This window comes from Felis catus, chromosome B3 (assembly GCF_018350175.1).
Source record: "Felis catus isolate Fca126 chromosome B3, F.catus_Fca126_mat1.0, whole genome shotgun sequence".
Lineage (NCBI taxonomy): Eukaryota > Metazoa > Chordata > Mammalia > Carnivora > Felidae > Felis > Felis catus.
In genome coordinates, this window is record NC_058373.1 from 70,783,574 (window position 1) to 70,801,384 (window position 17,811).

The following is a 17,811-nucleotide window of genomic DNA, read 5'->3' on the forward strand; positions in this document are numbered from 1 at the left end:
TGAATCACTATGTTGTACACATAAAACTAATTTAATATTGTGTGTCAACTCTACTCAAGAATTTTTTAAATTGTTTTTGCCTTCATCTAATTTAGAAAAAAAAGTTGGCAGTTTAATTTTTTTCAAAATATAATCCCTCTTGATAATTTTTCAACTCTTGATATCTGCACAGAATCTTGAGTTTACAGCCCTAAGACATTTATAAAACTGCATATGAGAAATCATTCTGCGGCTTAAAGCCTTAGAATGGTTTATTATAATTACAAAAAAAATACCAAAAAAAACCTCTTTATATTCACTTCATAGACTCAACTGTGTTGAACACTACCTTCAACTCTAATCATTTTCACATTCACTTATAATACCTCAATTTGAACTTTGTTGTATTCTTCAAATATACCAAGTTCATTACCTAATCTTCAGGTTTATGTGCTACCTGTTCCCTCTGCCTAGAATGCTCTGCCTCCAGATGTTTGCATGGTTGACCGTTTAGTTCATCTAGTTATTAGCCAAAATGTCACATCCAGAAGAACACCTTGATTAAAGATGGAAAGTGAACTTATAATGTTCACTCCACACTTTCTATTATCTATCAATCCTTTTGCTTTTTTATTTAGTTTCTGTATCTCTTCCTGAAACCATTCTGTTCATGTTTCTATCTTTAATGTCTATTCCCACTAGATTGTACCTTAAGGAGAACAATGACTTTACTTTTTTCATTAATAACTCTTTCTCCTAGTGCCTAAAATAGTACCAACAAAAATGAAAATGCTCAATAAATGCAATATTTGGAAATGGATAAGTTTACTTTAGAGGAAATTCTCTGGTCTTGATTTTCTTTTCTTTTTCCTTTAATTAGGCTATGTGCTGATTAAACAGCCTCCTCATGGAAGCTTTTACTTCCTGGTTGCGAAGTGTATAAATCACAGGATTCAGCAAAGGAAAGATCACTGTGTGAAAGAGAGAAACCACCTTGTCAGCTGGGAAGGCTCTGAAGGGGCGAGTGTAGATAAAGATGCCAGGCCCAAACATAAGAAATATAACGATGATATGGGTGGTGCATGTGGATACGGCCTTGCTCTTCCCCTCAGAGGAAGATCCATGTACACGACAGAGGATGACTGCATAGGAGGCCAGAAGCCCCAGGAAGCACAGGAGGGTCATCAGGCCACTGTTGAAGACCATTAGAAGCTCCACCACGAAGGTGTCTGTGCAGGCCAGCTTGATGACCTGTGGCACATCACAGAAGAAGTTATCCAGTTGGTTTGGGCCACAGAAGGGCAAGTGGAGGATGAGGGCCACCTGGATAATGGAGTGGACAAAGCCTCCAAGCCACAGGGCCAACAGCAAGGCATAGCAGGCTCTAGGGTTCATGACTGTGGAATAGTGTAAAGGCCGACAGATGGCGATATAGCGGTCAAAGGCCATCACAACAAGGAGTAACCCTTCCCCTCCTCCAAGGAAGTGCAAGAAAAAGAGCTGAGTGATGCAGCCCCTGTAGGAGATTACCTTCTTCTCAGAGAGGAAGTCCACCAGCATCCTGGGAGCCACAATGAAGGAGTAGGATGCATCCAGGAAAGCCAAGTTGCCCAGAAAGAAGTAGAGGGGGGCTGTGAGACCAGGGTCTGATCTGATGGTGAGGATGATGAGGAAATTTCCAGGAAGGATGATGAGATAGAAAATTAAAACTAGGACAAAGACCAGAAGCTGAATATCTCGAGACTGGGTGAGACCAAGAAGGATGAATTCTTTCACCACCGTGCTGTTGTCATTTTCCATCTCCTCTGTCTGCAGTACATCAAGAAGCAGAGTTCATTGTTATTACTGTTTCTTCTATCTAGACCCTCATTCCTGTCCAACTAAAAATATTTGACATATATATCACATTAGCTAAAAACAGGTCTCAGCCCTCTCCAGTATCCTGGGTAAACTCCAAACCTTTCATTAACTCCAGATTTAAAGCAAGCAAACTAACAAACAAAAACACTGTTCTTATACCACAACTCTTACTCCCATTCAATCATGTGCTTCTATAGAACTGTTCTCCACTTTAAGAATCTGGCATCCTGGGGCACCTGGGTGGTTTAGTTGGTTAAGCATTTGACTCTTGATTTTGGCTCAGGTCCTGATCTCATGGTTACTGTGATGGAGCCCTGTGTCAGGCTCTATGCTGACAGCGGGATACCTGCTTGGGATTCTCTCTCTCCCTGACTCTCTGCCCCTCTCCCCCTCTCTGTCTCTCTCTCTCTCTCTCTCTCTGAGTCAGTCATTATATTTTAATTTTATTCTTTTCAAATGCTACTTTTTAATATGTATAATATAAATTAGTATCAAGGCATATATGTACTATATAAATAAATTGCATATACTTAAAGCACATGTTCAAAAAATGTTTTGTTATGGGTATGAAATGATCTAAGATTGAAAATTGCTCATCTACAGAAAAATATAATGTAATATATGCCAGTACTCCCCTATGCTATTTATGCTAAATAGCATAGTTGCTTTAAGTAAGTTCTGTGGAACATGGGGTGCCAAAAATGCTAATGAGTCATTAGTTATAAAGGAAAGACAGAAGAGTGAGGGAAAGAAAGAAGAGAGAAATAGAGAAGCCAAAAAAAAAAAAACCCAAAACAAAACAAAAAAACAAAATAGTATGTCTATACAGTGCATTGTTAGGGTACATATTTTAGAAAACATTAAAAATATCTGTTTTAAGTATCTCCAGAGCTGAACAGAGTGGATAATACACAGGTTTCCATGTATTACTTGCAACCACAGGTGGAATTTATGAAAGTCATACTTCGGTATATTGATCAGTATATATACATGATATACATATACACAAACACCACACACACACACACACAAAGTGGGACCTACACATAATTTTAATAAAAAATTTGTAGACTCTCTAAATTAGCTTCTCTGCTCACCTCTTAACTTTTCAACATTTCAGCAGCCATTTGTCTCAACATTCATTCCATAATTTTCCTATAAAAATACACCAAATAATGTAAGTCAAAGCCACCCTCTACTTAGGTTTTTTGCATCCCACAAACTCACTCAGAGTGTATTATTTCGTGATGTGTGTTTAAATATATCTCTAAGACATCAGAGGATTTCTGAAGGTCTTTGTGATTAAGGGTTATAGGCTCTTCTACTCAGCCTCTTTCCTGTCTTTCACCTCTGTTTTTCAGCTATTACCTAAACAGATGGTATTACACACTACCTGACATATGTGATTCATTTTTATCCCATAACCTATTTTCGTATATGTGTCTTCTGTACCTGTGATTCTGAAATGGTGGCTGGCATAGATGCAGAGACTATGAGATGAGCATTTTTCTAGGTAAAATAAATTTCTGGACAAAATCTACAAATTACAGCCCTCTTCAGAATAAAAATATCCTATTTTAGCCAATTAGTCGGAAAAGGATAAAAATCTAAATCCTTACCACTCTGTCTCCAATTTTCCTTGCCATTTCAGCTAATACATACATTCTTCTCACTGTGGCAATGATGATATATTATAGAAGTAGGAAGGCAAGGGAGAAGGGCTGCCCTCATTTTTAAGGTGGAAACCAACTGTGCAGGCCTGGAGCACCAACAGTGGTCGACCAGCCCCTGGAGCCAGGTGTAGAGACCAAAGGGCCTTACTTCCCCATCTCTTTGAAACATTTACTCATGCTTCCTTCCTAATGTTACCTCTGTTCTCCTTCTCTCCCCTTTCACTCATCACCAAGTCTTCATTTTCCTAATTTATTTGTATAAATTTGTTTATGGTTTCTTTTCCCCTTTTAATTTATTGAACTCATTTTCTCCTAATTTTCTTTCCCTATTTACCTGGCTTTCTATAAATCTAACACTGTATCATTTTCTCTTCTTTCTCCCTATCATGTATTCGTGTTCTCTTCTCTCTGAAATTTTTTCACTCTCTCTGCTTGTCCCTTGTTCACTGTCACTCCACTATATCCCATGCCTCTCTTGCCATTATATCTAAAAACAAGGGGTGCCTGGGTGGCTCAGTCGGTTATGCATCTGACCCTTGATTTCAGCTCAGGCCATCATCTTACAAACCATGTCAGGCTCTGCGCTGACAGCACAGGGTCTGCTTGGGATTATCTCTCTCCTTTCTCTCTCTTTCTCTGCCCCTCCTCCATTGATGTGTACTCTCTCTTTCAAAATAAACTTTTAAAAAATTAATATTAATCACTTCTTGGCCTTTTGGCTAAGATCAAGTGTAAAAATTAATATAAATATGAAACAAAAACCATATTGTTTCCTTTCAAACAAAACAAGCAATACATATGCTTCCCACCATCTTCCATTCTAAACAGTTGGTCTACAAAATAAAATGTGTAAGTCACTTTTCAGTACTAACCATTTTCTCTTGAATGGTATCCTTACATTTTACTAAATCTGAACCACTCATTAGTACTTCCCATTCCCTCATATATTTTTTTTTACTGCATATAAGTGAACTTGATAAAATGAGATGCTTTACCTTTTTGAAAAGTAAATTTCATTAATATCATTCTAATGAAATGAATATATTTAACAAAGTTTCCAAAAATTTGAGTGTAATGTCTGTCAGCATATTGATTGAAGCTTATAAATTATTTAAGTATAAATTAACAAGTTCTACATATCCTTAAAAATGTGGATCAAGCTGAAGAACATGATCAAAAATTTAATACTGATGCTAATGATGGACGTATAAAGCACTAAACAAATGTGTTGGTCTTCAGCCAGAAAATTCTCTCATCAGTGAAATGAGAAGGTTAAATTAAAATACTTCTAAATTCCCTAGCTTTTTAGGAAATAATAAATAATGTAGAAATATCCTTGGTTTGAAGTCCTTTTATATGATTCTAATACCTTTTTAGAATGAGTGTTGGCTCAGCAATTCACTAAATGTATTACCCTAGGAAAGTCACCCAGCTTTCAGAAGGCTGAATTTTCATTTATCATATAGAATAATGTGTTGACTCCTGTCTGACAGGGATATAAGGATCAAAGGAGATAATAATAATAATAATTAACTTATTCCAGTGTGTTTAAACCAAAGCTAACCCTGCAAATCTGTAGATGTTACGAGGTAGCTCTACTGAGTGGACATACTGCCACGAGATCCTTTGTCAATGGCTGCAGGGTAAACCCTGGGTGACAGCTGCAAAAATCTGATTAATAGAAGAAATTGTGGAAGTGCAATAAAGCCTTCGTGTAAGTCATTTGTAGATCAAGCTTTTCTCAGTTTTACAAGCTTTCTCTCAGTTACCCTATGTTGATGAATAATGGAACCACAGACAATAGAAGAAACTCTCAAATATGTTGAGTATGGAAGTTAAGATATCTGCGCTAATCTGAAAAATCATAAAATCTGTTAAGTTTTTCCCCTGAAGACTTTAGCCTAACTTTCTGTATCTTCCTTCCTTCCATCTGTTCTTCATAAGGAAAATAAAACACATCAGTCATTTATATGCTCCTTGGTTTTAACATCAACTGTCAATTCGCTGAAAGTCACTGATAATTTCACTTAACTATGACAAGAGAGTGAAAGTTTTTGTCCACCATTAAATTCTAAGCATCAAGAGATATGGAAATGTATTAGAGGAGACGGTAGAAAATGCCACTCTGCTGAATTTAGGCCTTTGCCTCTGCTATTCCTACTGAAACTCTGACCTCTGTTCCATTGTATTCCAGGGCAGGAGATGGAGCAGAATAGCTGTAATACCTTCTCTGTTGTTCTTTCCTTCTTGTTTCTTATAAATACAAATACTGCTCCCAGCCCCTGAAATTTGAGTCTCCAAGGGTTTTATGTAATTCTCACAGAGTAGCCATCCTTCCTCTCTTGCTAAAAACATTAACTGACCATTTTTATTGTTCATAAATATTTGTTCTCACATACGGAACACAGCTTTTGAAACCTCCTTTAACTCTTTGTGATGTAATGGAGAAAGTGCTTTGGACACTTGAGACTACCACAACTCTACTGAATATTTCCAGAGGGAGCTATTAGAATGTCAACTAAATCAGGCATGGGGAAATACCAGAGCTCTGTAAGAGATAAATATTTTTAAATGAATCACATAATGCCACACTGGGTAAATTCTGAATTTTAAAACCAAAATCCTATCAGTGAATGAGATAATAAACCCTATTTGGAAGCGTATTTATTAGGTCAAAAGTAAAGATCAAGAAAAATCAATTTCTATTTTAGAATTCAAAAAAAATGTAAATGAAAGATTAATATGTATACATATACATGATATACACATACACACATACATACATATACATCAAGAAAGCAAGCAAGGCCAGGATGAGAGGGTGAGGAAAGTGAGGTATTTGCCTTAGGCATAAAATTTACCAGGGTACCAAAAACTTTAATAATCAAGATAAATAATATTTTAGTGGAGTATTTTGAAAATAAAAGTTCATGTGAAATTATGAACAGAATAATCACATTTTTTAATAAAGACATAAAAATTACAGATTTTTCCCTTTCCATGAGATTCCAATATGGCCCAGCATGACATTATTATTGATACTGTCTTTAAAGTTTGGTGTTTATTTTGTTCATGATGGATTTTTATAATTAATTTTGATTTTTTAAAAATATTAATTAAAACATTCTTTATTACGAAGTTGGTAAGTTTTTTGGTTACTTCCTTAGTTTTTGCACTCAAGGCAAGTGCTTTACTCATTCTCTAGCATCACTATGATCTGACCCTGAAAGCAAACAATGTGGCTAAGTCAGTAATGAGCTTGTAAGATTTAACACATTGCTGTGATGAAGACATAAGCAGAGAGAATATTAATGCTCATGAAGACTTTGAAGGCATAATTCTTCTTAGAGAAAAGAACTGTTTGGTGTAAGATAGACCATTTCCTCAAGGGAAAGTGACTTCCCAAATAGGATGTGAAAAGATCTATCATGATCTCAGTATTTGTTGTTTATTCACTTTTACTCTGCTCAGCAAAAACAAAAATCAATAACTTTTTTTTTTCCATTGAAGATTATTAAAGTAAAAAATTAAGGGTCAGAGCAATTAAATGAAGCTTAATTTTCTTTTTTTTATATCTGATTTTTTTATTGTTTTGCTTTAAAGGGAAATCTGGGTTTATGAGTAACTTTACAATTGAAAAAATGAATATACTCTTTGTAAACTAAATATAATTCATAATCAGATATGTATTTGTCCTAATCTGTTTGCAGCTCAAAAACACAGTGTGAAAAGTAGAAAAAGGAAAAAAGAGAAAGAGATAAAGAGAAATTTAGAATGATCAAAATATAGGACAGGAAAATAAAGTAGACATAAATGTAAAGATAATTATATATATAATTGTATAGTAACAATTCCATCTTGGAATAGGTTAGAGTCGTGCCACAAAAGACCTAAAAAGGTGATATTTTTCAGGGCACCTGAGTGGCTCAGTGGTTAAGTGTCCCACCTCAGCTCAGGTCTTGATCTCATGGTTCCTGAGTTTGAACCCTACTTTGGGCTTTGTGCTGACAGTTCAGAGCCTGAACCTGCTTTGGATTCTGTGTGCCCCTCTCTGCCACTCCCCTGCTCATGTGCACACGAGCTTGTGCCCGCGTTCGTTCGTTCTCTCTCTCTCTCAAAAATAAACATTAAAAACAATCATATACATGAAAATAGCCCATTATAGTGAAAAGATTGACAGGCAGAAAGCAAAAGCTAAGGACATAATCCTGGCTCTAATCTATAAATGTTCAATGGCTTTGGAAAATAACACCACTTTTCTCAGACTGTTTTTCCACCTAAAATGGGGCATTTTTTATATTAAGATACTGAACTATTTATCTCTATTGCTGAGTTTTTTGACACTCCCTTAGATTCTGCACCAAATTCAAAAATCACTTACTGTCTACCATGAGCCAGGTAGTATTTTAAGTGTCAGCAATGCAGTATGGACAAGACCAACAACAACTCTGTTCTTTGGAATTTTACATTCTAATGCAGGGAGACAGACAATAAACAAACAAGCAGAAAAGAAAACATCAGATAGTAATGAATGTTATAATGAAGATATAACAGTGTGTTGGAGAAAAAGACTGCTATTTTAGATGGAGTGGTGGTCAGGGAAGGTCTTTCTGAGGCAGTTTCAAAAGAGTGAGTTCTGAATGTCTAAAAGAAGCCATTCTAGAAAGAAGCCACCAAAAAGAAAGATCTGGGAACACCTGTGTGGCTCAGTGGGTTAAGCATCTGACTCTTGATTTCTGCTCAGGTCTCATGATTCGTGGGTTCAAGCCGCACATAGGGCTCCTCTCTGCTGGTGTGGAGCCTACTTGGGATTCTGTCTTATTCCCTCTTTCTCTGCCCTTCCCCCACTCATGCTGTCTCGCTCAAAATAAACAAATAAACGGAAAGGAAAGGAAAGGAAAGGAGAGGAGAGAGGAGAGAGGAGAGAGGAGAGAGGAGAGAGGAGAGAGGAGAGAGGAGAGAGAGAAAAGAGAAGAAAAGATCTGGTGTGCTGAGGAATAGAAAACAGGCCAGGATGCCAAGATAGTGAAAAAATTATACACAAAGACGATTCCTTCCCATCTTTGTCCCCTATCTATATTCCCCCCCCAACGCACAATTCAGAGTAGGAAATAGCTATTATTCTCTCTGTATCTTCCCCAAACCATTATGCATAAATAAGCAAATGGATTGTATATTCTTTTCTCCCTATTAATAAACAAATGTGATAAACATCCCAAAATAGGGAATTATTGAAATATATTTTAATAACAGCATACAAGTCAGTACTTCACAGGTCTTTAAAATTATATATATATATATATATATATATAATATTTATATAATATATATGTTATTTATATAATGTATAAAATTATATATATAATGTAAGTATATAATATATATCATGCATAATATAATTTCTAGAATTTTTAAGCTTATACACGTTGAAAATTGTGGAAAATACATTTCAAAATATTATATATATTCTCTGACCTTTTTCCTATTGTGTATATTTCTCATCGATTCCTTTCTACCACAGTCATGTTTTAAATTATTATTAACATAATCACATAATATAAAACTCTATATTATCTCCTATTTCAAAATTTCCAGTTCTGCTTTTTGCAGTAAAAAAAATAATGTATTCAATTACTCATTCTCTTATCAACCATTATTGAAAGTCTACCAGAGTGAGTCATTGTGCCAAGAGATGAAATACAAAAATTAATAAGACAAACATTAACTTCAAGGCAAGCAGAAAATTGTGAATAATATACATAACATTTAAATAATCTTGAGATGTTTTATAACATAACTGTACTTAGAGTATCACAAGAGCAAACAGAAGTGAACACAACGTGGAGCATTAGAAATGTTTCAAGAAGGAAGAAACATTATGGCTGAGTCTTGATTGAAATATTCACCAGAAAGTGGGAAAAGGAGAAGACAGAATGTCTAAAGGCATCAAAGAATCAAAACTGTGCATGTGCAGAAATATAGTAAGAGATAAGATTGGAAAAACAAGGTAATTGCTTAGAGTGATTATATTTGATTAAGTTTACAATTGAGCAAAAGGAAATTCAGGAAATACCCAAGAGGCTGCTGTTTTACCCTGTATGTAAAAAATATATCTAGCTGACTTGAGGAAATTTACAACTTCTCAGTATGTTGTTTATATGTATCCTGTAGCTACATTGATCAGATTAAGTTCATTTTTCAAAAGTATACTCTCAAATTTAAAATTTAGAACTCAGTAGGGTGCCTAGGTGGCTCAGCTGGTTAAGCCAATGACTTTAGCTCAGGTTGTGATCTCACTGTTCGTGGGTTCAAGCCCCACATCAGTATCTGTGCTGAGAGCTCAGAGCCTGGAGCCTGTTTCTATGTCTCCCTCTGTGTCTGCCTCTCTCTTGCTCACACTCTATCAACAAAATAAATAAATGTTAAAAAAATATTTAAACAAAATAAAATTCAGAACTTATTATGGCATTCAAATTGGCAGGTCTTAATCCAACAGATTTTATTCTAGCATATAAAGCAAATTTCAACACATTTTTAAATTGAAATCATATTAAATATAATCTTGGACCACAATGAAACTAAACTAGAAATGTATCAGGCTCATTCCCAAATATTCAGGGAAAAAATATACTCTAAATAACCCATGAGTAAGAAAGTCAAACTAGACATTAGAAAGTATTTTTAATTGAATGAAAATGAAAACACAACATATAAACGTATGCAAAATATAGATAAAGCAGTGCTTAGAAATGTGTAGAATCAACCGAATATATTTAAAGGGTTTATAACAAAGGGTGTGAGTCAATAGTCTAATCTTCACCTTTAGAAAAAGAATAGGAAATGAAATCCAAACAAGGAAGAAGGAATGCAATAACATAGACATGAGAAGAAATATAAGAAATTGAGAAAAATAATAGAAAAAAATAAATAAAACCAGAAGCTAGCTCTTTATAAAGAACAACCAAATTGATAAAACTTTAGTCAGAATAGTCAAGAAAAAGAAAGAAATTACAAAAATATCAATATCAGGAATTAAAGAGGGACAATCAATGTAGATATGATAAAAATTAAAAATATTAAGGAAACATTATGAGCAATTTATGCCAATGGATTTAATAACCAGTTCAATGCACAAAATTCTAAAGGCCTAACTACTAAAGTTAAAGGCCTAACTACTAAAACTACTAACTATTTCGAGAAGAAATAGACTGAATAGCTATGTATCTATTAAAGAAATTCAGCTTGTACTTAAAAATCTTCCCATGAAGAAAACTTCAGACCCAGATGCCTCCTCTAATGAAATCCACCATTTATTGAAGAAATAATACTGATTCTACACAAACTCTTTTAAAAAAAAACCAGAGTATGAAAAGGAAAATATTTTCTAATATCCTCTAATTTCTTCTTGTACACATTGGGTTATTTAGAAGTGTCTGCGTCTTAATTCAGAAATGTACATAGTTTTTTCTTAATTATTTCTAATTCATTTCCAGTGTGGTCAGAGAATACATTTTGTATGCAATATACTGAGTTTTTTTTTATAGGCCAGCATATGGTCTACTTGGCAAATGCCTCATGAAAAGAATGTGTATTCCTCATTGTTGGGTGCAATACTCTATAAACAGCAACTAGGTTAAGTTTGTCTCTAGCGTTCAACTCTTCTATACCCCTACTGATTTTTTATCAGATGTTCTATCAACTTTCAAAGACAGTTATTAAAATCTCAATCTATGCCTTTGGGTTCTCCATTTATTTATTTATATATGTCTGTATTAGTGCATACATTTTTAAGTTCTATTGCTAGAGGAATCACATTAAGATTGTTATGTCTTGATGAATTGAAATTTTTATTGCTATGAAATTCTTTTATAAATACCTAATAATACCTCTGGGTCCTTGAAGTTTACTTTGTTATTAATACAGCTATACCATGAAGTGATTAAGGTTTGCAGGGTGTATTAGGGTTTTCCAGACAAACAGAATAGTAGGATACATAGATACATATTAGAGAGAGAGAGGTTTATTATAATGAATTGGTTCATGTGACTACGGAACTGGAGAAGTCCTACAATCTGTCCTCTCCTAAATGAAGACCCAGGAAAGCCAAAGGTGTCATTTAGTCCAAGTTCAAAGGCCTGAGAACCAGGAGAGCTGATGGCATAAATTCCAGTCCAAGGACTAAAAGAGATGAAATGAAATATCCCAGCTCAATCAGTGAAGAAAGAAATAAGAAGCAAATTCCTCCTTCTGCCTTTTTTTCTATTCAGGCCCTCAATAGATTAAATGATGCCCACCCACAATGGGAAGGGCAATCTACTTTACTGAGTCCACCAATTCAAATACTCATACTAACTAAGCTCATACTAACACTCTCACAGACACACCAGCAATAATATTTAATCTGGGGACCCCACAGCCAGTTGATGTATAAAATTAAACATCACATATGGCATATCATTCTCCACCCTTATACTTAAAATATATCTGGGTCTTTATATTTAAGAACTGATATCTTACAAACAGTATATACTTGAATCTTGCTCTTTTATATAGTCTGAAACTCTATGTTTTAACTGGCGTGTTTGGTCCATTTATATTTAATATTGTTGATCTTTGATTCATTGGTACTTGTTTTCTGTTTGCCCCATTCCTCTTCATTCCTTTGCACTTCCTTCCTTCCTTCTTTTGTAGTGAATGTTTTTTATATTCCTTTTTCTTTCCTGTAAAGGTTATCTAATTAAATCTCTTTGTATTATTTTTAAATATGTGGATGCTCTAGTGATTACAATATTCATCTATAGCTTACCAGTCACTTCAAATTATTATTCAAGGATACTTCATGAAGAGTATAAGTAATTTACAAAAACATATATAAATCTTTTATCTTCCCTTAGGTCCTCTGTGCTATTGTTATCATATATTTTACTTCTAAATAAGTTATAAGCCCCATAGTACTTTATTATTTTAAAGCAGTTAATTATAAAGTAAATAATACAAAGTAAAAATACTCCTTGCCATATTTATACACCTTTTTTTTTTTTTTTTACCATTTCCAGATCTTTTTATTCCTCATTAATTCCAGTTTCCATCTGACATGTTTTCCTGTTAACATGAAGAATTTTCCTTTAATATGACTTTCTGTGTGGGTCTACTGCCAACACATTCTCTCTCAGCTTTTATGAATATTAAATGCCTGTTACACCTTTCTTTTTGAGGTTTATTTTCATTAGATATGGAATTCTAGCTTAACTGTTTTTCTTTGAGAACTTTAAAAATCCCATTTCACTGACATGGTGTCCATGGTTTCTGATAAAAGGTCAACCACCATTCTTGTCGCTCCCCTGAAGTGTCTTTTTTCCTCTATTGCTTTTAAAACGTTCTTTTCGGGGCGCCTGGGTGGCGCAGTCGGTTAAGCGTCTGACTTCAGCCAGGTCACGATCTCGCAGTCCGTGAGTTCGAGCCCCGCGTCAGGCTCTGGGCTGATGGCTCAGAGCCTGGAGCCTGTTTCCGATTCTGTGTCTCCCTCTCTCTCTGCCCCTCCCCCGTTCATGCTCTGTCTCTCTCTGTCCCAAAAATAAATAAACGTTGAAAAAAAATTTAAAAAAAAATAAATAAATAAAATGTTCTTTTCATATTTGGTTAGCATCTGTTACACTGTGGTCTTATTTGTATTTATATTGCTTGGATTTTGCCAAGTTTCTTGGATATGAATTCTTGGAAGTTACTTCTTTTCCTGTCCCATTCTCTCTCTCCTCATCTGGAATCCCAATTACACATATATTTTACTATTTGTTATTGTCCCCATAGTATATTAACACTATTAATACTTTTAGTCTTTTATTTCTGTACTTCAGTTTGGGTTGTTTCTAAAAACCTATCCTAACAATCATTAGCCATTTTGTCTGCATTGTCCACAATGCTGTTCATTCAGCTCATCTAAGGAATTTCTTTTAATTTCAAATATTGTTGTTTTCAGTTCTAGCATATCCATTTACATTTAGAATTTACATTTCTCTCCTAAAATCCTCATCTAGTTATCCATTTATTAGTTATTTGACATACTTATAATAATTTTTTCTAAAGTTTTTGTCTGATAATTACATCATGTGGTTTTATATATCAATATTTTTCTATTAGACATACTCTTCCCTATTTTCGTGGCATAGCTCCTAATTTTTAAATGGTAGTCCCAAAACTTCCTGTAAAAATTCAATGGAAGATGAAGAGTATTTAATATTATTTTGCTTAGTTCTTTAGAAACTTCAATCCTTTTCCTCTGTCCACAAGTTAGAATGAGGATATGATCATTCATATTCTTTCAAAGGTCTAGTCGAGCTAAGACTTGGAATCATCTTTAATTAAACTAAATTCAGCTCAAATTAGTTTTACCTCCAACATCTGCCAACTGCCACCAAGATCTTTTATCCTGGTGATACTTGGAGCTGGGAGGAGTTTGAGCCACAATTCAGATATTTTTGTTTCCCTTAGGATTCAACTCTATAGACACCCAAGCACTACAATAATTGCTAAAAATGTTCAAATCCCCTATAATTTTTATTTCTTCCTCCACTGCCCCTTTTCTGAGCAAATTACTGGTATAGGTGTCAGTGGGGGTAGTGGGAGAAATTTATAAAAGTAAGCTATTTATTTTTGTGTTTGGGGTTTTTTCAGCTTCTAGTCTGTCAATAGCTTAGAGCTTTTTACTCATCTCTATCAAATATCTCAATCTATGGCACGATCACTCCTCCATGTGCCCATATCCAGACCAGGTACTTGCCCACAAATATGAAAGCTGCCATAGCTCTTTGCTCGTCTTAGATGGACTTTGTCCCTTTCTGGATCTCTGTAATAAGGTTTCCTTGCTTCATCCACTCTTTTTTTAGCCTCAGAGAAAAGTATAATTTTATTTCTGCACTTTTCTTTTTGTTGATAGTACATGAGCAACATTCTTCTACAAGCTAACCAGGAATCAGTAGTCTGTATTCTCATCATTTGTTTTTGAGAATAAAATTATGTTGATAAGCTTTTCCATTTTTTCCTTTGTTAACTTTGTTGGTTTCAATTGCCCATTTCTAGTTTCCTTCTGGGTATGATCTATTTCACATTCATTTATTGAAATTCCTTATGTATTAGTGAATTAATCTTTTATCATTTTTATTAATTTTTAGTTAACAGCTTTTTTATTTTAATTGTTATGCATAGGTACTCCCTTGTACAATCCTGGGATAGGGAGGAAACATTCAATTCAATGTTCATGCAAGCCTCTATAATTGTTGAGAAAATAATCTGCCCATATATATGTGGTAAATGGATTTTCATCAGTTTTTTTTTTTACCTTTTGCCTACCCATATATATTTTTTGCTATGTAAAATATAATTTTTCTTTCCATTTACTATTTTTATATCCTACCTCAGTGGCCTTTCACACTTCCAAGACTGTAATACTATTATCCTACATTTTACCATTTTTGGCATTGTTTTATTGTTTTCTTATAAAGCTGAGAACATATAAACAGGTTCTTCTAGAACCTTTGTATCTAGGGTTCCAAATTCTGACTATCAAATGTACTTATGTAAAACTTGAACTTAGAAAAAATTAATTGGAGAGGTGATAACATTAAAGGTATTCTGTATCATCCTCCTGTTCCCAGACCATGGCTAATTTAGATATAGTCCTTCAGTCAAGAATTGGCAAAATAGCTTCTTGGTTCCGCATCTCCTGATTATTGTAGGGATAGATCACTTGGCAGGTTAGTTTTTTTACTGTTTTTCTGGCAATAATGTCTGGATTCCCAGCATAGAAAATAGTATTCTATCCCTTCAAAGATTTTGCAAGTACCTAATTTCCCACATTAAACCTATTGCATTTAAAATAATAAAGTAATTTATGTAATCTCCAACAGATCTATAGTAGCAAATAATTATCATTATCATAATGAGTAAAATCAACTGAGGGCAAGGTTTAAAATAAAGGGAGGATTTGTAAAAACCCATTAGTAATAATCACGAAGCTCTGAAAAAGTCAGATGAAATAATTTCATGACATTTTTCTATGAAACCAATTACCTTCCTTTCATACCCATTAAGCAAATGGGGGGGTAAGGTAAACAAATATATATATTAGAATCATATATAGAGAAAGAGGGCGGGGGGGGGGGAGAGAGAGATTTTTTTCAAAACAAGTCTGCAGAATAGCATTTAGCTCTTAATGGAGTTTTGCAACTTATTGATCTCTGCCCAGAATCCTGATGTTGCTCTAAACCACAGAAGAAACAACTGTGGATGAGTGACTCTCTTGCTTAAAATGTTAACATGTATTTTTTACAGTATTTAGAATAAAATAAAATTCTTTATCTCAGCCTAATAGACCTTAGTGATTTGACCCTAACAGTCACATAAAATTTAACCCTTAAATCTCTCATAAGTATTCATCATGTTCCAACCATTCAGGTGTTTGTTTTATATTCTTTAGGCATACCAAGCTTATTCCCTAATTATGTATAACTCTCCCTCATTGCCCACAATAGTACCTGACAAATGGGAGGTACTCAGTAAAAAGGTATTTGTTAATGAATGTATGGTTTATAGCAAGAATTCCCTCTTCTTGACTTCTTTTTATAAAATCTATTCAGCAGACAACATGCCGACTCAGTAACCTCCTCATGGAGGATTTCACTTCCTGGTTGCGAAGGGTATAAATCACAGGATTCATCAATGGAAAGATCACTGTGTGGAAGAAGGAAACTACCTTGTCCACTGGTAAGGCCCTGAAGGGGCGAGTATAGATGAAGATGGCAGGTCCAAACATGAGAAGTATAATAATGATATGAGTGGTGCATGTGGACAGTGCTTTGCTCTTCCCTTCACAAGCAGACCCATGTACATGGCAAAGGATGACTGCATAGGAGGCCAGAAGCCCCAGGAAGCACAGGAGGGTCATCAGGCCACTGTTGAAGACCATTAGAAGCTCCACCACGAAGGTGTCTGTGCAGGCCAGCTTGATGACCTGTGGCACATCACAGAAGAAGTTATCCAGTTGGTTTGGGCCACAGAAGGGCAAGTGGAGGATGAGGGCCACCTGGATAATGGAGTGGACAAAGCCTCCAAGCCACAGGGCCAACAGCAAGGCATAGCAGGCTCTAGGGTTCATGACTGTGGAATAGTGTAAAGGCCGACAGATGGCGATATAGCGGTCAAAGGCCATCACAACAAGGAGTAACCCTTCCCCTCCTCCAAGGAAGTGCAAGAAAAAGAGCTGAGTGATGCAGCCCCTGTAGGAGATTACCTTCTTCTCAGAGAGGAAGTCCACCAGCATCCTGGGAGCCACAATGAAGGAGTAGGATGCATCCAGGAAAGCCAAGTTGCCCAGAAAGAAGTAGAGGGGGGCTGTGAGACCAGGGTCTGATCTGATGGTGAGGATGATGAGGAAATTTCCAGGAAGGATAATGAGATAGAAAATTAAGATCAGCACAAAGACCAGGAGCCGAACATTTTGGGACTGGGTGAGACCAAGAAGGATGAATTCTTTCACCATCGTGCCGTTTTCTAGCTCCATCTTTTCTGCCTATAGAACATCAAGGAATAGTTTATTTTCATCTCTTGCAACTAGATCATAGTTCTTTTCAAACTAAAAGTTATGCCACATCTGTCACTCCATCACTGTCCCACAACCTAAGAAATCTTTTCTACCCTTTATTCTTCTACATTTCATATCTGCCAACACCCTGATCTTAAAGCCACACTCTCTGCTTCTTCAGTCCTGTGCTGCTATTAACTATTCTCTCATGTGGGACTCTGCAATGGACTAGTTTATGATTTGCATGAGACATAAGAAAATGTTTCTGACTGGGAAAAAACTTAAACCCAGTTATCAAGTTCTTCAAGTTTTTATTTGCATGAGGGTTAAGGTAGGGATTGACAGCAAACAGGAATGACAGTTTTTTAAGGTGACAAAAATGTTCCATATCTTGACTGTAATGATTACCAGTGTCTGTTCTTTTGCAAAAAAGTACTAAACTATACAGAAATTGGTACATTTACTTTATGTAAATTATACCTTAGGAATGCTGACTTAAAAAGCTAAGAAAAAACTGTTTACTTGAAATATGTCCTTCTCCTTTATAGAATATCAACCCATCAACCTGGTCTAAAATTTTAAAAATCCTGGTAATTCTGGAGAAATTAAGATCTGAGGCTTATCTGTAATAGTGGCATCTAAATTAGGAATGTGGTCACCCAACACACATTATAATTTATTGGTATGAAAACAATAATGGTAGAATTTCTATATATATATTAT

The 17,811-nt window shown here is 35.1% G+C and overlaps 3 protein-coding genes across 4 annotated transcripts in view; all 3 read right to left on the reverse strand.

Annotated features, from left to right (window-relative positions):
* LOC101086399 (olfactory receptor 4K2-like) overlaps positions 1-17,811 on the reverse strand; it is a 66,963-nt gene that overhangs the window by 29,330 nt on the left and 19,822 nt on the right. The gene's annotated exons all lie outside the window — the stretch shown is intronic.
* LOC101098795 (olfactory receptor 4N2) lies at positions 782-2,128 on the reverse strand. Its single transcript, XM_003987371.4, has one exon. It carries the CDS (start codon positions 1,777-1,779, stop codon positions 856-858), a length of 924 nt encoding a protein of 307 aa, XP_003987420.1. The 5' UTR covers positions 1,780-2,128; the 3' UTR covers positions 782-855.
* On the reverse strand, positions 15,728-17,637 carry LOC101086656 (olfactory receptor 4N4C). The gene has a single exon (XM_011283095.2). It carries the CDS (start codon positions 17,065-17,067, stop codon positions 16,141-16,143), a length of 927 nt encoding a protein of 308 aa, XP_011281397.2. The 5' UTR covers positions 17,068-17,637; the 3' UTR covers positions 15,728-16,140.

Coding starts and splice junctions, on each gene's coding strand:
- LOC101086656 (XM_011283095.2), bottom strand. CDS start 17,067: ATGGAGCTAGAAAACGGCACGATGGTGAAAGAATTCATCCTTCTTGGT.
- LOC101098795 (XM_003987371.4), bottom strand. CDS start 1,779: ATGGAAAATGACAACAGCACGGTGGTGAAAGAATTCATCCTTCTTGGT.